The sequence below is a fragment of the Seriola dumerili genome, unplaced genomic scaffold (assembly GCF_002260705.1).
Source record: "Seriola dumerili isolate Sdu_G_001 unplaced genomic scaffold, Sdu_1.0 BDQW01000116.1, whole genome shotgun sequence".
Lineage (NCBI taxonomy): Eukaryota > Metazoa > Chordata > Actinopteri > Carangiformes > Carangidae > Seriola > Seriola dumerili.
The window spans coordinates 2,027,585-2,051,278 of record NW_019174371.1 but is presented as its reverse complement, the minus strand read 5'-3'; the positions used below and the strand labels follow the sequence as shown (position 1 = coordinate 2,051,278).

Here is a 23,694-nt window from a genome sequence, read left to right as displayed (position 1 = left end):
AATTCAGCTAGCTAGCCAGCTAGAAAACTGTTTTAGTTATTTTGTATAAGCAGTTGTAGTAGTTTTGAATGACTTGAAGCCAGCTGCAAACAATCTACTTTTTCCTCAAGTTCAAACAGTGTAAACAAGAGCAGGTCAAAAACTAGTAGCCTATATGGCAGGACCGTGTCGTAGGCTATTTGCATTCTGCCTAGTGACAGCTGGTTTCAGCCCTTTATCTGTGATCCCCTAGTGTCTGTGCTCACATACACAGTATTTTAATACAGTCAAATTTCCAGTAAAGTTGGTCTCATTTACATGTTTTTCTATTTCTGTTGTCAGACAATGGAACAAGTTTGAAATAGTGACTACACGTTATCCTGCTGTCACTGCCTAGCCATTTCCAAGCTGCTGCACTGCACTGATAAAATCCCGATGTCATAACCACAATGTCGTCACCAAATACATGAGTTAAAGACAACAGCTGTGCTGTGATTTCAGCTCTATTTACTTTTAAAATGATCACTCAGAGAGAAGGTTAGAAGCTCATTCACGTCAGCTGCAACAGAGGTGTGTCTGCGGGGAACACTCGACCTTGTGTTAGAGGGGCAATATTTGTGACCGTCTTCTACTGAATATTGTTAAGGTTTGTCCAAATAGTCACTCGATTTGTTGCAAGGTGCTTTTTTTGAAAAAAAGACCGGTAAAGCGGTCTGAAAAGTTGGTTAGGTTGGGAACAGCTTGTTTGCACTAAATCATTTTTAAAGAGCAACGACCAATGAGGAAACTGAAACACTCAACCAGACCGACCGGCACCCAATGGTGTAACCATATTACAGTCACGCTGCTTTCGGCTGACCAATGGTGTAAGTCCATCACTCACTCAACTCTATCACAGTCAGTTAGTCAGTCACTCAGTCATGGACATTTGCATTTATAGGGCCGGCCCTGCTGTTGTGGTCCAGCCAAAAATGACTCGGAGCTTAGCTGTCATTTGCTTTAGTGTCATTTAACAGTGTCAGTGTTCGTCTCAGTGTTGTGACATTTATTCTTAGTCATAAATAACATGGGCTGTGGAAATAGTGAGCTAGATGTTTAGGATGGAAGCTAGTGGTAAAAATGATCTTTTCATCAAGTTGAAACAAGATGATAAATCTTTCTTTCTCAACCAAGCTGTCATTTGTAGCAGAGTTAGTGTCATTCATCAGTGTCATGAGATTAATTCTAAACACTAATGTAATTATTAGTAGTATAAGCTGTGTAAGAAAGTTGTCTGGTGTGGTAGTTGTTGGTGTCAATCACAATGGCTTCAATCTAATCATACATATTGATTCTTCTGATTGCACAAAATGTCACGATTCATTCATATCCTTTACTCCCATTCACAAAGCGGCAAGGCAACAGGTAAAGAGGCAAAAGCTGATTGGTCCTCCTGTGTACAAGCACTGATTGACAGCTGAAACCTTGTAGAACCCTTTATTCTTTTTTTAATTATAAGGCCATTAATGAATCTACGCAAAATGTTAATAATTTAGTACAGTAGTGCCACATCAATAACTCAGTTTGGACAGAAATCAGGTAAAAGTCACAAAATGCTTTTACCCACGAGGCAATAATTCATTGCATCCTCGAGGGAAATCCTCTTACCCCCCCCCCCTCTACAGGGAGGTCAGAGGTCAACAACAGAACAGCATCCCTGAAACCAGTAAGGAATCAGGGATTTGCTGATGGACACTTCAGCAGGGTGGAGGCTCTACATGCTGTCATAATAAATTTTGAATCTGGGTCACGCAGGGATACTCACCACACCCTCCTATGTGTGAGTGTGTGAGGTGGGTTTTGCTCATGTGTGAATAGTCTGCATGGTGCACTATGTCTGTGCTGTGATGTCAGCTGCATTTGGGAATGATGTAGTCATCGGTGGTCATTGCTCACGCAGTGCTCATGTATGTGTGTATGGCCTAGCCTGTGCAGGCCAGATGGCCTCAGTAATATGTTTCCTTAGGGAAGCGTTGTCTCTGTGCCACAGAAACGAAGCGAGAAAAAAAAAAAAAGAGCAAACAAACTAACTCAGCATACTATCTGCACTAAGCTTCGTCATCCTATTATCAGATTTTGACTTATCCATGGAGCAAGGTGCTTTTCTGTCTCCTTCCCCCTGGTCCTCCCTTTCCTTCCTTCATTTTTCCTGTCTTTCTGCCATTTCCCTCATTCATCACCACTATATCTTTATTGATCTGCCTGCTCTTTCATTTTGCTCCGACAGACAGTCAAACACACAGAGCACAAGCCAAAAAGGCAGATGTGTGCAGTGCATGTTTACTCTTGATAAAGCCAAATGGTAGCATGAGTGTCTATGTATTTATCCGAGCATGTGTGCGCACTCTGGACACTGGATATTTGTGTGAGCAGGTGGGGATGTATTTGACCTTTTGCTTGCATGTAAAGGCTGTAAGCTGCTTTGCTCATGTATGTTATCCAACAAACAACTTGGGAGCCAATAGATTGCAATAGTCTGTGTTCCAGGCAGTGGGGAGCATGTTGTGTAATGAGGAATGTATGCACTTACACACACACATAATCACACACAAAAAAAAAGGGGCCATATGATGTGTTTTCTGCCTTTTTTCACAACTGGAAGGAATAATAGTTTGAGTGCTCGCATGTTATGCAAATGATGTCTGATAAGTGATTCATTGTCCTCACGGTTAATGGCTGCTGATGCAGTGCTGGCTTGAGCAAGTTTGTGTTTGAGTGTGTTTTTGAGTGCATGTTAATGTATGTGTGTGCATGTGTGTACGTGAAACATATGAAAATTCAAGTTCACTCCAGTCTAGCGAGGTATTAAAGGCTGTTTTGCAACCACAACTCCACCGAGAGCTTTGAGAAACTCAGCTGCAGCTTCTCAGTGGACGTTGGGTCCACTCCTTTTCAAAAAGAAATGTCATGTCTTTATGTTGCATTGATAAAACAAGGCTGGATACAGTGCTTTCTATCATGTTTTATTGGTTGTGTTTTCTTATCTACAGCTGCGCCAGAAACAGGGAGTGGCCGCAAAAATTAATTCTTAGAAAGCCTGGCCTGTGACCCCTTTTTAAAGATAGAGCAGATAGACTTGTCTGACTGTATTGCGAGCTTTGTATTTTTGAAAGCAACATTTATCATGGTATATGAAGGCCTGAGCTATTGACCTAGTTGTACTCAAATACAGTGAGAAGAATGAGGATGAGTGGCAAGAAGAGTCAGACCTATTTTTCTGGTGTAAAATCCTGCTCAGCATCTTTGATGTGGGATCCTTTTTTTTGTTTTGTTTTTACAACAAATGCTTATTTTTATGGTCATGGCCTCAAATTCAAATTCAGCCCTGGAGGATAAGTTACATGAAACAGAAGCTATAAGTAAGATAGACAGTGATACACACTTATAAATGATGGGCAACACCATGAGACATTTGGCAGAGAAATCCAAGATTGTACCCTACAGCATCAACCCCCCCCCCCCACCAAAAATAAGTCTATTATTTATTCATAATGTTAATTTAGAGCCAGCATTGTCAGTGTGACTTTGCATACCAATCAGATATCATTATTGCTGTTGTGTACTAGCAACGTAACCGTCTGAGTATGAGGGTCGCAGCCTCAGTATTTAGAAAATCTAAATCTGTTTCCATCCTTCTGAGTTCTTACAGCAATATGTGATTGGTGAACATCTAACTCCAAAATCTGAGCTGAGCATTAATATGCTGATATAACAGTCTTCTGGGATCGATTCTTGTACCTGGCTGCAGGGATTTACTCCCATGCAGCCACAAGAGTTTTAGTGAGATTGGGCAGTGATGGTTTTTTTTTGTTGTTGTTGTTTTTTGCTATAACACAGTATGGCATCCAGAAAGTGTTGTAATTCATTGCAGAGGTGCTGGATGAGGTTGAGGTCTGTGCTCTGTGCTGATCAGTCAGGTTCACCCACAGCAACACTCAAAGCAAATCATTGCCACAAAGCTGGAAGCGCACCGCTGCCTAAAAATATCCATGTATGCTCTAGCATCAAAGTGAGACTATAACTTTTGCTGAGCAGAGGCAACAGCTGCCTCGACAGCTACGAATGGTAATTGCAGGACGCTGGCACTTATTAGTTTAACACTCAAAAAAAATCAGATTCGCCAGGACTGTGTGTGTGTGTGTGTGTGTGGTTTGATCAGATTTGATTTACAGAGCTGGCAACATATGCAAATAAGGCTACAACTGTCATCACATTTGGATTCAAATATAGCTCAGTCCTGACTGCTGTATGAAAATACTGTACGTGACATCACCTTCGTCAAATCAGAGAGAAGAGCACAGGCAAAGCACCACATCTCTCGTCTGTTATGATTATATAAATAATCAAAACAGTCTGGAATTTGGCAGAAAAATTTGCATTGATGTGGGATCCCACTGCTCATAGTAAAAAAACTGATAGTGAAAATAGGCGTTCAGGGTCTTTAAGACTGAATTCCCTTAAGGTGAACTAAGGGGCCTGGACCAAGCCATGAAAAACAGCCCCACACCAAATACACAGTTAAGTATTGAGACAGAACATGTGTCCGCATCCTTTTGGCCCAGTTGTGTTGCAATCAAGTAAAAACCTGACAGCGCAACTGTATTACAGAGAAAATAGCTCGATCAGCCAGATGAGTTCTCTGTCATTAAGATGGTTTAATTAATATATCAGCCTTTGTTTATTACTGTATGTGGGCCTGGCTGTTGTGTCTGTGTGTTAGTCCATGTGAATGTTTGTGTGTGTGTGTGTGTGTGTGTGTGTGTGTGTGTGTGTGTGTGTGTGTGTGTATGGGAGGAGTAGGTATTGACAGATGGCGTGCTCTCTGTGAACAGAGGAGCTTCTTAATCGAGAGAAAGAAAGAGAAAGCGAGAGTGAGGGAGTTGGCACCGTCCCGAGCTGCTCTGCCTCAGTTTGATAGAGAGAGGCGTATTTACTCGGTCACAGTTTTCCTCCTGGAACGTTCCATCAAACTAATCGATGTCCACTGTGTTCGTACTCCTTCGCTTGCAAAGATTACATTCCCCCTCTCTTTGTTTATCTCCCTGTGCGTTGCTGTTTCCATTCTTCCTCCTCATCCCTCAATCAGACTGTGACAGGTGGTGGAGTCGCCTTCCACGCCAGTGGCTCCCTCCCCTGTTTGTTTCTCTTCTCCTTGTCTTTTCCTGCGCTCCATCAAACAGACAGTGCCAAGGCACTTCCCATGCTTCCCCGGCTCCGGGGTCTGATCCGATACTACTTGGCCGCTTGAGACAGTGTGAATTTTTCAGGCGTCTGAAACTCTCTGGAGGGCAGGAATTTACCTCCAGGGCTGTGGATGTAGGGCAAGGGCAACCACACACTCACTCATACACAGGGAATATGCAGTCCCCAGCTAGCAGGCAGAATGGGTTATCTGGCGGGAATAACATGTTTATGTATTGATTCAGTCACCACTGTTTATGGCTTCCGAGTCCTATTTTCAGTTGAAATACAACTTGATGGCGTTTGCTATTCTATAGGTCAGAATTATGCAATTTTTGGAAATAACACAATTGAAAGTTATAGATTAAAGCTTAAACCAGCACTCTAATAAAATTTTACCAATTCCCTCTGAGCCTGTCTACAGTTAAATCAAAGGGAAAAGGCTCTGAGCCTGGAATATAAACTTTATTATACAGTATTGCCCTATGAACAGTGAACAGAAATATATTGTTGACACAGTGGTAACACTTCGGATTTCATTTGAAGACTACAGTCACAGTCTGTACTTCACTACAAGAAAACCCTGTATTACCCTGTATTCTGTACTGGCTCTCTATTTCACTGACAAAGAGCATGACTACATGACTTTGACTGGCTTTACACGGTAGAGTCTGGTCTCAGGTTTCTGTCTTTGGGAGAAAAATAGTTTGTATTGATTGTGCCTGTCCAACTTAAGATAAAATGTCTTTTGTTTTAACCCTTTCAACCCCACAGACGTGTGCTAGCCTGGGGTAGCGTTGCCAAATCCACAGAACTTAAGAACTTCAAGTGCAGCGTAAATGCCAAGGCTTTAAAAAACATCAAAACTGTCATGGTGGATTAGGTAAAGTGCGGAAAATTTTGGGGAAAGGTGGAAGACTAGTTCTGAAGAAGCACCGAAGCTCTGGATCAAACAGATACAGACATGACATTGTGAGACAGCGGAAAAATATTTCTGTGGGCCGTGGTTCATATCTTTGGATATATCTATATATCTTTATCTATATCTATATCTTTTTTTTCCAGTGGAGTAAGCTATCACCTTGAAGTATTTCTGGCTAACGTGAGCATTTTTTCTTTAGCAGCTGCCTGTTTTCACATCCAACAGGCAGGGAGCAACAAGCATTTATTAGAAGTTGAATTTCTGGTAACTTGGCAAATGTTAGTCCAATATTCACTCTAATCTCACTACAGTAACTACTGTGGAAAACATCTGTCACCAGCTAGTTGCTAACTTGTCTGTCTGCTGTCTGGTGATGGACAGTTAGTGAACGGTGGGTTTAGCTGTGATTTATTTATTTTTTTTACTAGTGATGAACATAAAGTTGATAATGCAGAGTTTGCGTGCCTTGAAACCGAAACAATGAGCTAAGATGCTCTGCAGAACTACAAGTGACAGCAAATTAGCATTATAATTCTCGGTAGGATATAATTATAACCCCTTTCAAATTATACATATCCCTTCCCTTGTAAATTGATCAGTGCAGCTTTAAAGTACTTGCTCTGTATTTGGTGGTTTAGAACATGAAAGTTCTCTAGTTAGTTTACAACTTAGACAACGACATGCAGCTTTAATGGGAATAATAGTAGGAACCACAGATGCTCTTTGACCATATTCCAAGCAGAGAAAGCATATCAAACAAAGAGCTACAATAGACTGTGACACATCTGTGCATATCTAATCTACATGACCACAGGCTTCAGACTTGCATGCAAAACTGGATTGTATTTTAGTCTGCAGTTCACAACCACATAGACTTGAATTCACTAAACCCTGGACCATATGGCAGAGTCTCTGCCTCTTATATCACTCACCAAATTACCAGACCTTTGACTGATAGAAGATGACAAAATAGTATAATTTTGGGACTGGCCACTGATGCTTACTTAATATAATCGCTTCAATTGGCTTCCAGATAATGTTTTGTCTAGTTTCGGCTCAATCCCTCCTCAATGTAGGGATAATGTAACCTCATTAATACTCAGGTACAGCTAGAAGAACCTTGCCATGATCCATGAACCACCTTTAGTGCAATGTAAACGTAGCTGGCAGAATCAGAGAGAGAGCCAGAGAGGACAAAGATGGTCTCAGGCAGTTTCAAGCCGCTGCTTCTGCTAGAGCCACTCGGGCTAATTGAGCCTCTGTGACAGGAAGCCCCGATGGGATGTTGGTGGTCACTGTTAAAAGGGTCAGGAGATTCAAAGTGAAGCGTGACATGCATACAATCAAGTTCAGCAAAGCCTCTGCGTCCTCTCATGGGACAGTGATAAAAACTTAAGTGCCGCCTGCCTGGCATTGGCACTGATGTCCTTTCAGTGGCTAGAAGAACAAAACAGGGACTTGAGGAAGGACACAGAGTTTAAAAAATGTTGTGCAATGTCATACAAGGCTCTAGTGTAATGTGTTGTAGCTACCTGACATTCCCCACCTAGTCAACTGTCACTGGATCTCCCCTGTGTGCCGCACTAATCTGCTCCGCCAACGTGTTGGTTTATTAATAAATGTGTGTGTATGTGTGTGTTTGTATCCCCAGGACCTGTCCACTTTACAGTGCGATGTGTGTATCCTGGTCTTCTCAGTGACTGACAGGCGAAGTTTCCACCGCACCGCCCAGCTCCGCCTCCTCCTCAGGGAGTCCCAGCCACACACACCAATCATCCTGGTGGGCAACAAGAGCGACCTGGTCCGCTCCCGTGAAATCAGCTCAGAGGGTAGGTAGAAGGAGGGGTCACTGGTCTTAGCAACTGTAAGTAGGCACAGCAGGTTAACTTTAGATTTTTCCCAATATTACTAACTCTCCATACCTCTCTTCTAAAGTATTTTCTTCCAACTTCCAGCAAGCTGTAGCTGCTGTCTTAAAACACTCACACCTCTCTGTCCCGCTGATATTACTGTGGCGCTACTTTAAATCCCTTTAACTGTGTTGTTCCTCGAGTTTCTTCAACCAACTTATTAAGATGTTAGCTTAATTAGCTAGCTAACTACAGCCAAAGGCAGCTGTCATTTCAGCTGACGAAATCAAGAGTTGCTGCGACGTGTTGACTGATATCAACACGTTGTTTCAAAATTACTAAGACTTTGTGGTGGTAAAGCTGCAGCCGTTATCTTTATAAACTCCATAGTGTATGTGCCGTGTGAGAACTGAAAGCCTGACAGACATAGCAACAGTAACTAAGGGGAAGCGGAGCTTATGGTTTTGCCCAGACTTAAGCAACGATGAGCAAACACCAGGCTGTTGGGTGAATGATGGACGGAGAGAAGCACAAAAGAAAGATTTGAAATGCACTCTTTTGTTGTTCCCCAAATGCAAATTCTCAAATGGAAAATTTCTTTTAATCTAGTAGATATTGATGCTTTTTCAGTTGGCGAAAAATGCATAAGAGTATAAAACCCCTCAAAATGCATATGTATAGCTAATGGGCCCACACACACACACACATGTACTCACATTCCCCCTCAGAGAGGAGAGGTAGTGTGTTTTGTTCAATTACTCATCTATCTATCTTCTATTTACCCTATTTTCTGTCCTTCTCTGTTTTGGCTCATCTGTCTCTCTCCCCTGGTATTTTACCATAAATCTTCCTCCAAGCCGACATCGTCTCCATTAGAAGGACTCTTGGGGGATCTATCTTTGATCAGCAAAATCAATTTCCTCACTGTTTACAACATCCAAGGATAAATGCTCTGTTGGTAAACTCCTTATGGGAAGAAAATTCTCTCATCTGTTATTGTTGTAAAGTGATGCAAATATACACAGTCTATAAAAACTATTTACCCTCTTGGATTTTTTTTTTTTAATGTTTTACCACATTGAATCTCAGTGGGTGTAATTGGGATTTTTGACAGCAATGAATAGAAATAGAAAGACAACAATGCAATGAGACCTAAATCAAACACAAAGTAATTGATTACTTAAGTTTTCACCTCTTAAACTGTGTGTGCGGCTTAAACGAACAAAAGCTAAAGTGTCAACATTGATTGACAAAACTAATTTTTTTACTCTGATTTGTTGCAGGGATGTGGCAATAATTGCCCACCATGAAACAAAACAAACACCAGTTTTAGCTCAGTGGGGCAACAGCTATGACAATAGCAAGGTTTCCATCCAAACACAGCACAGAGACTAACAGAATTTCAAGTTAATGTTCATCTCCATCCACCTTTGTTCTGCGAAATTTAAGAGTTACGATAAAGGAGTTAAGATAAACAGCTGGTGGCGCTGATTTTCCAGTTGGGTGCCACTAAACCATCGCTGAGGAAGACGGCGCAACAGGATGGCGTAATAAAAAGAGCGAAAAACAATGTAGAGCCGTAATTCAGCTGTAAGTGTTTCTGTTGCACTATGACGTATTTCGCTTCAATCAATGCACCAACTTTACCCACTTCAGCCAAGCATAAAACTTTTTTTGATGATATTTTGAGACCTAATGTAATGTCAGTTTGTCAGTTGCCATGGTCCAGACTGAAATATTTCAACAGATACTGCATCGATTGCCATGAAACTGTGTTTCCCAGAGGATGAATCAAAATGACTTTGGTGATCCCTGACTTTTATCGCAGCACCAGCACCAGCAGGCTGCCAGAGTGAAATGTCTCAACAGCTGTTGGGAAGATTGCCGACTTTCATGTCCCTCCACAGGATGAACTGTAATCACTTTGGTGATCTCCTGACTTTTCATCCAGTCGTATCATCAAGTTGAAATGTTAATTTGACTTTTGTTTATGAACAAATATCTGAAAAAAATGACATAATTACAATAATAAATGGGTGTAAACAAGTTTCTGGTGTACAAATGGATATAAACTTCCACATTCAGTAGACTCGAGGATATAAAAGCTGCTAAAGTTGCCCCAGTTAAATACTGAGAGGGATGAATGCTTAATGCAGCTATGTTGTATTTAATTTAGATAAACGAGTATGAGATTTGGTTTCACTTTGATACTGAGGAGTATTTTCCAGTCGATCATTGTCAAGAAATCCTAATTCCATCAAATGTGATTTAATCTAATAAAAAATAAAATAAAACATGAAAAAGTCCAAGGGGATGAATATTTTTATATGTGTCAGGGGCTGCTTTGGTGCAACTACTGCAGAATGAATAAATCCTGTAGATCTGAGAGCTCGCTTTACTCTGGTAAATATCACTGTTGGGCAGCGAGCTTTACAGACTTTCTACATTTTGGCATGCAACACTGAAGCAAGGTCTTGGCAAAACAAATTCACTGAAGAAGAAACACAGTGCTGAACTGAATCCATTTAGTGATGCTTAAAAAATCCACTGAACAGAGATCAGACAACCTGCCCACGGCAGGTTGTAATTTTACTGGACTTTATGAGTGAATTTACATGGAGCATGTATCAAACAGGAAGTGGGTGCAGAGTGGCTGTAGTTGACAAGGGAGGAGAAGAGTGACAGCAGAGTTTGACCCTGATTTTAATTTGTATTCATGGTGTATATATATATATATATATACATTTGAACTCTCATGGTCACCCCTGCAGTTTCTGTCTACCCACAGCACACATTTGCTTTGTGAATGTCTCACATCATTAAGTCGAACATAAAGACTCCCGTATTTTTCTGCATTTCCAAACATTACCTTATCCTTCCCTATCTAATCCTCTGGAGAGGTTCCATCTCTCTGTGTCCCTCGGCTCCGACAGTGGGTTTTTTGTTGCGTTTTGTTTTTTTCCCAGATAGCACATCTCTGTTTGAATTATCTCCCTCTCACAGGACGCTGCTCTTACCATCATTATGTTTGTACTCGCCATACATGCGCAACTGCCTGTGTGAACACATACGCAGCAAAGGCACAAACAAGCCAGACGCCCAACCCCACATCTCTCTCCTTTCTGCTGCTTGATGTGAGTGAGGCTGTTTCACAGCGAGGACTGTGATAAGAGAGACGAGAGGAGGGAGGAGTGACAGAGGCAAGGGTGAATGCATGAGAATGGTGTGTGTATGAATGGGAGAATAAGAGATGTGTGTCAGGCATTATGTGCACGGAGAGAGAGAGTGAGGCTGGTTTTGCTGTCCTTGAAAGAAAGATTGACTTTTTAAACCTTCACAATGAGGATTTTTTTTTTTTTTTTTTAACAAAGGGAAGCTATGTGGCAAGTGTTACACAAATGCACTGGCTTTTCCATACGTCATTTAAGTGATGTTAACCTCAGCTTGAAATATTTGATATTAGTGTGTCTATGTCTTTCCCTGCCAGTATGAAAGAGATTGCTCTGCAGCTCTTTTCTCAAAGACATTCCCGGCGAACTGCCCATTCTGTCAAATGCTGCCTTTTTGTGCCTGTTCAGAAAAAGCTAAATTGCCTCCCTAAAGCACTGCTGCTGGTTGTGAGAGACTTTAAACTCTCATTTGTCATCTGCAGAAACTGTCAGAAGCCACATACAGTAGAAATTTAAATTATGACTCCTTAGAAGAATCTGTCCAGATGGGAAAGTAATGGTAGCCTGTTAGCATCCACTTGACTCAGCTTTTAATGTTAAAGCACTTTGATGTTACCTCTCACCTCTGCAGCTCTACATTCTTTTTAGCTCTTTCTTTATTGGTTTCCTTTGGCTGTTTTGGACTTCTGACTGTAGGTATGAGTGAAAGCCTCATATAAAACCACAGCGAAGAAGCTAGGCTAGCCAAGTGTTCACTGCTGTCACCCCAAAACAGACGAGACGTGAAGTAAATGAATAACTGGAGAGCAATTTGTAAAGCTGAAGGAGCTGTCGGAGGCTGAAGCGAAGCTAAATAGAAAGGCTAGAAATACGGCTAAAATGTGATGCAGACGCTCCGTGTGCGCTAGGTGTGGAGTAGTTCGCTAGCACATTAGCCATATCATCTTCATTAGCTAGTGATGGGCAGACGATACCAAAGCTTGTTTCACACCTATGAATCACACTGTTTCAGTGCAGTCCCACAACATGACCGATGCTTCAACCGTCACTGATGCTTCAAAGAGGGCTTCATTCAGTTTAACGCTTTAACGCTTTAATGCTAAAGTTGTGCATTTAAACAATCTGCTCGAGGGCTTTTCACACTGGCGGAGTACACCAGGAAAACATTAGAATGTGTATGAGAAGAAATGTGCCTGATTCCAGGACAGCATATCACATTTCATTGCGATTCATAAAATCTCACTTAAATAACAATCAGGAAGTAGTTTCACTGTGGGGCTACACTACATTACCAATAATGTGTTATAATGTATTTTGTCAACCAAACTATTTCATATAATCAGGCCTTTTGAACAAACCATTAATTATTTATTTGAGTGTAGCACATTGCTAAAAAAGTATTTTATATTTACTGAGGCTAAATAGCACGAGGACTTTTATTGCACACATATGAAACAATTAGATGAGTGATGTATTGAAGATCCGCTATAAGTCGTAAATCACTATGTGACTGTGCCTGCTGAGTTTAAAGCCCCATATCATATTTTTATTTTCATCAGAAACAGAAAGAATGGCTGAAAGCTTTTCCTCTGACTCCGTCTGCCCATCATTACCATGAGATGACAGTTTGAGTTTCTCTGCCCCCTGGTGGCCAAAATTTACTTCATGCCTCTTTAATGTTATTAAACATAAAGTAAAAGTTTGGTCTCTTAATCCTAAAAAAAAAAAAAAGCATTTGAAGGGTAATAGTTGACGATCGAACTACAGTTGATAAATTAATGTTAATCCTCAAAACTTAATTACCATTATAGAGTCTCTTTCCAGAGGTCTAGAATACGTATTTTGTATTTGTAATATTTTTCTATTTTTTTTTGTTCCAACAAAACATATTGTACATACTTAGAAAAATGAATCAACAGCTGATTGCGTTGTCTTTATCATTATCATGCTTTCTTGGAGTAATCCTACAAGGAGTCATGTTGAGAAATGTGTGAGTGTCTGTTTATCGTGTGGGTCAAATCTTGTTTGGTTTGCTTTGTTGTGCAATTTAAAGAGAGGCAGCAAGTGTAAAATCATTGCACATCGGCGCCTGCACACTGCTGCCGACTCGGTCACGGCTTCAGTTTATACTTAATGACACAAGGGGAAGAAGGAGAGCAGAAGGTGAGGAATGAATAATGAGAGATGCCTGTACTCAGCATATTCTCTCGTCATAAAAAAACAAAAAAAAACAAAAAACCCAAAACAGAAAAGGAGGACCGAAGTGGTCAGCAATATGGAAATATTTCATCCTTGTTCCCGGGCGCCTGACAAGGATGTTCTTATGTTCTCTCTGGATAAACCACATGTATTCTCTCTGATATGTGAGCCTGATAGGGGAAGCTGACTGGCCTGTCCGGCTAGCTAACATCCTCCTTTAAAAAACCCAGGGCCTGGCTGAGGGAGCTGAAGTCATAAAGTCTATTTATGGCATGTACAGTGACACTTTTATTCTGCTATGTCTCACCTCTCGCCCCCCTTTGCTACATCCCTCCTTAACACAGTGATACACCCTCTCTCACACTGAGAACATATTTATCATTTGCTCAAAATGGCTGTGGTGTGGCCCTGCTCCTCAGGGCTTTGATTAATATGCACTCTGGCTCGGTTTGCTTAGTCGGCATTATTTCTGTCTGTATGTCTCTCTCCGTCTCCTCCTCCTCCTCCTCCTAGTTCATTTCCTATGCCATCTTGCCTGTCATCTCCTTTCAGCATCTCCCTTTTCTTCATGACTCATATGTTTCTTCCTATTCAGCTTAATGCCACTCTCACTTTATTCTCCGTCTGTCTCTTTCTCCATCCCTTCTCTCTCCTTGTCAGCACGCAGGGAGGGACCCTACATTGTGATCACCTTCGGGTGGCCCCCTGCTTCCTCTCGCCTCCTATCGTCTCTTGTTTTCTTCTACAGCTGCTGTTCTTGTCTCTTCTCCTCTTCTTCTCTTCCTCCTGTTCTTCTGGTCTCCTCATTTTGTCTGGTCTCCTCTCCTCTTCCCTCCTCTCCTCTCCTTTCCTTGTACTCTGTTGTAGTCCTTTTTTCCCTCTTCTCCTCATTGTCTCCTCTCCTCTTCTCTTCTCTCCTCGGTACCTCTCCATCGTTCCCCTTCTCCCCCTCTCCTTATCTTATCTTGTCTCCTCTCCTCTCTTATTTCCTCCTCTCCTCTTCTGGTCTCTCTTCTCTTCTCCTTACTTCTTCTTCTCCTCCTCTTCTCTCCTCTCTCCTCGGTACCTCTCCGTCTTTCCCATTCTCCACTTCTTGTCTCATCTTCACTCTCCTCCTCTCTCATCTCTTCTCCTCTCCTTACTGCTTCGTTTCTGCTCGTTTCCTCTCCTCTGCTTGTTTCCTCTCCTCTCCTTATTTCCTCGCCTCATCTCCTCACCTCGGATCCTCTCCTCTCCTCTCCAATTCAATTTCCCAAACACTCTCTTAACAAGTTATAAAGACTAAATTCAATTCAATCAGCTGTCGCGGGCATTAGGATAAGCTGTGTTGATCTGGTTTGGGATTTGTCTTTTTTCCTCCCTCTCTTACCTCACCCACTTTTAGGTGACACTGCAGTGGGCCGACAGCTGCTGTGCGGGTGGATTATTACACCCAGATCAAATCTAGCTCTGCTTGTTGTAACACCTGTGTAACACTGACGCCTATATGCTTGCGCTCTACGAAAAAACGAATATACCACTTACATTTTTTCTGTCACTTTCAGTATCACATGGTCATTATCAGCAGATGGAGTTTGCTCATCCCCTGTCAACAGATCTATCTCCATGGCAACTGAGCGAACTTCATCCAATGCTGAAGAAAATGTGGCTGAAAGCTCTGGATAAAAGTTAGTTTGGGGGACCTTGAGTTAAGATAATCATATCCAACCATATGGGGGGGGGGGGCTGAAAATCTAAATTCAAGGTCTGCTTACTGGCTTCTTGTAGAGCTGTCAACCATATCACATAGTCTTCATCAGCAGAGGAAGTTTGCTCCATGTGGATTTAGAAGTTAGGCGTGAAAGTTCATTCTAGACACTGTTCATAGTATCGATGTCAAAGGCATCTCCACGACGAATGGGAAAACTCCATCCACTGATAAAGAGCGTGCATTTGAAAGCTCAGGAAAACATCAGCAGAGGTCCTTGAGTTGAGATCGTCATATCTAGTCATCCAGAGAAACTCTTCAAACTTTACAAACCATGTCTTTTTTTCCCCACAACGAAAACATTAACACTTCAGTTTGATTGTTTAGATATGGGGGACATGACATCACATTGACATGCGTTTTATAAGAGAGTGCAGAGGGCAACCTCACAACTGATTAGACATGTTTTAAACAACCTCATTACCTGGGAAAAAAAATAAAGGTGAATATAGCTGAACTATTCTCGCTGATCGTTAATTGTACTCAACAGCAACGTGTATAAAGCGCAGTAGGTACAACAGGTCAAAGCTGATGCAAAATGCAGCACACATTTACATCCGACAGTAATTATTTCAGTGTCTGTCTCAATGAAAGCTTCTTTTCCCATTTCGCATTTGCAACCAGAAAATGAAAATAAAAAGTATTATTATATAGTATATTAAGAATTAAAGGTGACAGTTAATGCTGGGGGAGGGAGTAATGGATTGGCGTCAATCTGCAAAAATTCCATAATCATCTATCAGCGTATTGTAATTGAAGCGGTCTGAGAGCAAACTAGATGTCTGCAGATCCTCTTGACTCAGTTTTCAGGCTGTAGAAAATCGAGCCCATCTGGCTGCTAACTTCATTTTCCTGTAATGTAATATGGAAATGTATTGCAGTAGTTGTTTGTGTAGGTAGATTTGTATATATAGTTTAGCCGTCTGCTAACATTAGCCAAAGGCTCACAGCAGTGGTTGTGTTGCTTGTGTTGCTATGCATGTGTATGAAGCGTGTGCATATGTCTGTGGGGGCAGAGCTGCAGGAGGGCGGCTGTATTTTCAAGTTCTGGTGGGTCCCCCCCCCCCCTTTCTTTTCTAGATTTCTGCCGAACATGGCTTTTAATCGAAAAACCATTTTGTCCCCTCAGTAGTTCTGGCCTGTTCAGTTTATATCACACGGGTAGTAGCCACTTGTTTTCCCTGATATTATTCATTATTGAAGTTTTTAAAGAGCTTATCTCACTTAATTTGCTGTATTTATGAGCTATGTTTTTATCTTCTAGCAAGTAGATTATTTGAATTTTTTTATCAGTACTTCAGGGTATTAACAGTGCTTGGAATTATTTTTCTAAACGAAGAAAAAACTTCTTCTTCTACAGAAGTTTTTCTGAAATACACACAAAATTCATCAACCAGTAACCTCATCCCGCTGCTAGCACTTTGCAATCATTTGAAGTTCATACAGCGTTAGTTTTATTGCGTTATTATGAATACCAACGGTGAGATTTAAAAGCCCTCTCTGCACACAGCTGCTCATGAACTCTCAGACTGGCTCCGAGCAGAGCAGGAATAAAGCAAAACCTCAAGTATAGTTAAAAAAAAAAAAAAGCTATTTGAGCTGACAATGAAGCCCATTTGTTGCTGAGTGATCTGTATCTGTCAGCTTTCCTTATCATAGCTTTGCTTATTTGACCAGAGACAAACAGGCGCTTTTAGCTGAGATACTGAGCCTTGTCAACAACACATTTAGTCACCTGTCCTTATCCAGGAGAGTCACATTGAGATAGAAAACGTTTTCCCATTTGAGCTGCAGCCAAGAGATTTGAGCTTACACAACTCAGCTAGTGGCAACGTTAACCCCATCCTGCCATCACCGTCTGTCTGGCTCCGTCTTTTCATTTATAACTGTTAACGAGACAGATTTTCAAAAGGATGTTAATTTTACAAACAATACAATATGATGAAGGCTAATTAGTTTAACTAAATAAAAGATTTTTAAATGTGATGTTGAAAAGCAAATGAAAACTGGTATGAAAAAATTCAGATTTTAAAATGGCAGCACAAATACTTGGTAATATCTCTGTTGAAAAGTACTAATTTTAACCATTCCTTGCTTTGTGACTTCATTTGCAATAGTAGTTTGACAAAACAATCCCATCTCAAGGTCCATTTACTGTACATACTTTTCCCCGAACTTTCAACTGTATCATATGGTCCTCATCAGTTCCGTCGTGAGACATGAAAGCTCTGGAAAAAGCTAGTGGGAGGACCTTGACTTATATGGTCGTATCAAACCACAGAGATACTTTTTGTCCTGTAAATTTTTCAGTGAAATGACTGATTCGATAAAACAAATACTTCCCAAAATAAAAAAATCAAAACTCAAGATCCACTTACTAGCTTTTTCAAGAGCTTTCATATGTCGTATGCCATATGCCAACTAATCCATCTCCATGACAACTGAGCAAACTGCATCCACTGATAAATAATGTGTGGTTGAAAGGAAGAAAAACACCGAGTATGTAAGCAAATTATGGTAATTTTTTAGCTTGGAAGCATAAAGGCCTATTGTGTAGTAGTATCCACTGTAATACATCAGCGTTATAGAACAGGACTGTGCATATTTCTCTTTCACTGTCCTTGTTATCAGGCAAGATTTAGGAAGCGCACTAAACAGAGAGGAGAGTCACATCCCTCCAAAGTGAGAGGCTGCAGATCGACTCTATTTGTCTCAATTTGGTGCGTAAGAAGTAACAAACTAACACTTAAGAGTCTAACTGAGTCTTCAAAATAGCCGCAAGTGAGCTGTTGATGCAGAGATATTAACTTGTGGTGATGCACATCACATACCAGCTGGGTCGTTACCATGCTGCGGATGGTTTACTGGCTTCAGGATCTAATGTCCTTACATTTCAAATTGCTGCCTCTAATTGCCATTTGCAGCTGCCAGTTTGTGAATCCTCAATTATTTAAAATGAGCACAATCCAGACACGTTTCTAAAATCTATCTTCTCTCTCTCTCTCTCTCTCTCTCTCACCAGAGGCCCAATCCAGCGCCATGATGTTTGACTGTCTCTACCTGGAGCTCTCAGCCTCCCTGGACCACGGCACCAACGAGCTGCTGGAGGCGGCGGTTCGGACTGCAAGGGGCGACTGTGTGGGTCCCGGCTGGACCGACGGGGACCCCGGGTCAGGTCGCAGGGAGAGCCTAACCAGCCGGGCCAAACGCTTCTTGGCGGGGCTGGTACCGCGGTCGTACGGCCGAGACCGGGACCGGGATAGGGGACGCTACCGGGAGATGAGCCGTCACCGGGGTAGCAAGATCCTCCGCCAGAAGTCTCGCTCCTGCCACGACCTCAGTGCACTGTGACACACACATGCGTACACGCAAGCAAAGAGACACACTCCCACACATGTACAAACACACTGGATGGAAAGATATGAAGGAGGGGTGAAAGATGGAGGAGGCGAAGAGGTCAAATGGAAGATAGTAGGGAGGAGCAGATGATTACATGGAGGGTCTAGGAGGTGAGTGAGAAAATTAGAGGGATAAAAGGATACAAATTTAGCAATGGCAGATAAAGGTCAAGGGTGGAGAAAGGGGGTGGGGGGGGGTCACAAGTAAACACATAATCAAGTAGCACGCACTGATTATATAGAGACTGATAGCAATCTAATGTAAACCTATTGTAGACCTTGTTTTATAGCATGCCGAGTAGACGATATAAGACATGACCCTGTAGGTTTTACAATTACATGATACTGGATTTACCGTACCTCAGTGGCCAATAGCTAATGCACAATCTAGCTAGTGTCTCTAGCAATGCCATCAAAGGCATGACCCTTTATTTACTAGCCACAACCTTCAAACTGCATCCACCTTTTGTTTCCCGTACTGATTTAAAGAAGTGTTTGATACCACCAATGGCATATATTCATCTGTGACTTTTATACAAAGCTAAAGACATCAGCGCCCAAGCCATATTTCCGCTGAATGCATCACCAGTGATCAGCACAAAGAACCCTTTACCGTAGGATGTGGAGCGAAAGAAAAAAGGTCAAAACTCCTATAAAGAATGAGACGTTAACAAGGATGACCGGACTGAACTTTTCTCCAGTTGAAGCTGAGTCACAGAACACTGGGGTGTTCTTGAAGCACAGGAGGACAAACGAGAGAAAACCTAAAATCTACCTGTGGCTGTTTGATGTTTTCATTTTTCTCTTTTTACCCTCTGGCATTAACCATGTGTGTGGAGACTGAATTCTGTGGGGGCTGGCCACACAGGTGACCCAAAAGAGAACGTTCTGGAAACGTTGCTTGGATATCTCGTCAAGCGTGGCGGCGTCACTTACACATGCTCACTCGTTTGTCACCGTCTACTAAACACTGTCATCTTTCCACTGAGAATAAAATTTTTGTTTGACATCCTGAATGAGTGTCTTGTCCTATTTTTTTTTTTCTTTTTTCTCACCAACATTATAAAATGAATGTCTCATTACAGTCTTCACGAGGTTGAGGGATGCCGTGACAGGTCATCAGATGAGCCTCTAGACAGACTGCGAGCCATCCTCTCAGGACAGTTGTTCTATTTAGGACTACGCAGTAAAATCATGCGACGTCAACACTTTGTGGCTGTAACAAAATCTCAGGTCAAAAATAGACTGCATCAGGGAAGAATATGAACCAAGACCAAGCAATATGAACTTCAAGATCAGAGCACATGCTTTTTGAGAGATGCATCAAGTTAGCTTTTTAATGATGACAATATAAAAACCAAAATGCTTTAGTCCTCTAATGGCTGTGGTTCTCAACCTTTTTTTATCTTATACTGAAAAACTTAATCAACACCACCTGGCTTGTTCCAAATATGTTCATTTAAACTGATTTTAAACTGGATGGTGTTTAACACTGTTAATTGTAATTAAAAAAATAGTACATTTGAACTGTCAGTATTTAGGATGGTTTGCTCAAGTTCGTAGTTCCACTTGGAGTAGTAGAAGCTACATCGTACGGACGACTTTTAACTTCCTATTACAACTGTTTATCCACCACATTTAGCTAACTGTTTCAACCTTTGGTCAGTCACTTTGAGCTAACAGTTTGAATTGTTCATCAATTAACTTTTAGCTAACTGCATTAACTGTTTATGTTTTGCTAACCATTTCAGCCTTTTCGTCCATTACTTTTAGCTAACTGCATCAACGTTTAGCTAACAATTTCATCCTTTTATCTGTGACTTTGCGCTATTTCAATTGTTTGTCTACTTTAAGCTAACTACTTCAACTTTTTATTATTATATTTTAACTTCTCTGCTCATTTGCTAAATAGTTTTTATGCACTCTGTCACAACACATAGTTCAGTGTTAAAGCTGACTCAATATGTGAATGTATTTTTAAATGAAATTGTAATTTCACCTATTTTCAAAGTAGTTGAGCTACACCACAACTTGTCCTCATACCGTCTGATAAATGCAGAAGTATCCCCTAAGTGGTACAAGTACATACTGGTTGGGAGCCACGGCACTACGCTAAGACTTTAAAGAGTTGGCTCATCTAAATTACATATTTTATAACTGTAATGGTATCTAACCATTCATATTGTTTGGCCAGGATTTGAGATTTCTGCTATCATCCCAATACAATGGACATTTCATTTCTGGCGCCCACACCATTGAAAAATAGAAAAACCACATCTCTTTCCAGAGTTGGTGTGCTTGTTACTTTGGATCAGTGGTTCCCACAGTGGCTGGCCAGGAGGGAAAACTAAAGTTGAATGGACCTTTTTCACAGCAGACATTGTGACTCGTCTAACACGGATGTGACTAATATCATTATTAATTGGTGTTTTGTATTTGCAGTAATTCCTGGAACTGAGACATGTTAATGTTTTTAGTTCCTCTTGTGCTTTTCCTGGTGTGACAAGTCAAAAGGTTGCTCTGATGCTGGCAGGCTCTTAAGATTATCTTGCTGTTGAGTTTCAAGTTCACTGTCAAAATAGCAGGAGTCCTTTACTGTGTTTTCTGTCTGTAAAAACTAAAATACAATTCAACTTGGGCCCTTTTGTCACTAGTTTCCCCCAAATTGTTCCCCGGTTCAGGATGTTATGAATTTATACATCAGGGAGAGTGAATTGGTGGCCTCCCTAAAGGGGGGCATAATAGAAAGAGTTTAAGAACCACTTTTTTTCTAAGTAATCCACCTAGCACGCTGTGAACAGTTTTCATACTCATACACACGTCTTCAGTGGAAAGTATTTCCAGGGTAAATTGTTCATAGCGTGCTCTATGTATTTACAGTAAAGGACATTGTCACTGAAAAGTGACGCCTCCTTTGAGTCTTTTAAAGGTAAAAAAAAGGCCAATTCCAACCACAGATGTAATTATACTTACCTCCAGTGTATTGGGATAGATATGTCAAAAAATGGTATCTTCAAACCAACTGGCTAAATACTACTAGATGTGAGAAAATGTTTCTTTGTAATTTAAGAGCTCTTGCCTTACAACATAATCAATCAAGCAACTGTATGCAAATAGGACATTAACTACAGATGAAAAATCCAGAGGCCAAAAATAAAGTTACACAGATAATTTATGAATTGACAGTCCATAAAACACTTTTGGATAAAGTAGATTCAGAAAAATAAAAGCCAGTCTTTTTTTGACCTATTGTCTACTTTTAACAACATGGTCAACACAGTGTATAATATCTTAACATTGAGTACCACAGCTAATGATCTACTAGGGATTGGGATTTGATTTCTAATCACTAAGCAGGTAATTTGACGCACCACAAAAGCATTTTAGTTCGTTCGCTTTCTTCAAAAAAATAATTGCACAGAAACTATGAAAACATCTCTGTCAGCCTCCCCTCTGTCTGCTCCACCCTAGTCTTGGGCAGGTGTAGTGAAGCACCTCGGGCTAAGAAGCGGGAACACTGTACCCTACAGTCAATCACATGAGATCACATCAGATGGCTGCAATTTTCAGGGTTCTGATGCTGGTACAGTAACTGTTTGGAGTGGATAGGATGGGAGGACTCTTGAGAGGACGGCAAACTGGCAAAGAGACAGAGGGGTTGAAGAGGGAGAGAGAGAGAGAGGGAGTCAGAGAGAGATGGGGCTGGAGAAATGCTTTGAGGAGTAATGGTTGCTTGGAGACGGTTGTCAAGGAGACGATGAGTCCTAGAGTCCTTTGGCATCTCATATGTCCTATATTTATGTTGATTTGCAGAAAGAGGAGGTTTTTTGTTTGTGTTTACTTTTTTTTTTTACGCCAGTAGGTGAATAAGAGACAGATTGTTATAAGCACAGAGATAAGCTGAACTCCTCCAATTGAGGCAGGCTGGATTTTATACAATATGACTCGCAGAATTGAAACTGACACAAAAAGGATTTTATCACACTTAAACAGGTCAGATAGCTGTCAGATAATAGCATACATATGACAGCCACACAGAAGCCCGCAGGAAATAGAAAGGGAAATGAGGACAATATGATACAATTTCTTTTCGTGACACCCTATCAGTCTCACGAATCGTGACAGAAATCCTCCCTCTCTTCGTCTTTCTGTCGCTGACTCACTCTGTGGGCATTTCCTGTGATTTTCGGGCAAAAGAATACTTCTCAAGAGTAGGGAAGACAGAGGCAGCCTGAAAGACGAAAAAACCACCTACTGTGCGTCAGTGAAAGCCTGTCGAACTTACTCCTCACTTTGTATCAAAGAAAGACTATTTTCAGTGAGCGCTGTGCATATCTAATGAGATGCATATTTTCCTGAGGTGTGGGTGTAGGCATGTTAGCTGGGAGGTAATATTGGAAATGGTCTGTGAAGTGTAACTGGGGATAGACTAGTGCATGTGGAGGCTGCAGTGATGGCCGTACACTAGTGCGGACAGACATTGAGTGGCACTGAAGGGAGCGTTGCTGAATCCCTGGGGAATCCATGTGATTTGTTTTCAAGCAGCAATGGCTCTGTACACCAAAGGTCATTGTTCCTCTGCTTTGTCTCCCGAGCGCACAGAGCCGATTATACATGCACAGAGCTATAATAACAAAACAACAAAAGGGAGCGAGAATGAACCAGACCAGTCTCGCTTGAACGTCACGCTCAGAATGAAGCACATGTAATTAGTACTGGTTTGTCAAAGCAGGAGCAACCATCAGGCCAAGTGACTGTAATAGTGGGCTGAAGAGGAGGGCACAAATCAGCCTCATTATGGGCTTAATGCCTCATGCAATGCTCCCCACATTTCCAGTAATGTGGATTAATAGCAGGTCAAAAGGTGACAGCAAAGCCATATGTTCTGCAAATTATTGCAAGACTACAACTAGATGCCGTCATGAGATTAGTATTGATCTCAACGTTGTAATGGGGAATATCTTGGATAATGATTGAACATGACTGAACTAGCTAAAAACTCATAAAACCACATTCTTCAGAAGAACTATGTGACATTTTGGTAAAATCATTTTCTTTCTTTGCAGAGAGTCGGATGAGTGGATCGATATGCTCTCACTTCTGTCTGGTAAATATGAAGCTGGAACCAGGAGATGCTAGCTTAGCTTAGCTTAGCACAAAGACTGAAAGCAGAGGGACATAGTTCCAAAATGAACATGCTATATGTTGT

General features: G+C 41.3%; 1 protein-coding gene across 1 annotated transcript in view; it reads left to right on the top strand.

Annotated features, from left to right (window-relative positions):
• rem2 (RRAD and GEM like GTPase 2) overlaps positions 1-19,493 on the top strand; it is a 29,121-nt gene extending 9,628 nt beyond the window's left edge. Inside the window, exons 4-5 of the mRNA XM_022748116.1 lie at positions 7,773-7,950; positions 18,110-19,493. Coding sequence (XP_022603837.1) covers positions 7,773-7,950; positions 18,110-18,438 — 507 coding nt within the window. The 3' untranslated portion in view covers positions 18,439-19,493. The remainder of the gene's footprint in view (positions 1-7,772; positions 7,951-18,109) is intronic.
• The last annotated feature ends 4,201 nt before the right edge of the window (positions 19,494-23,694 follow it).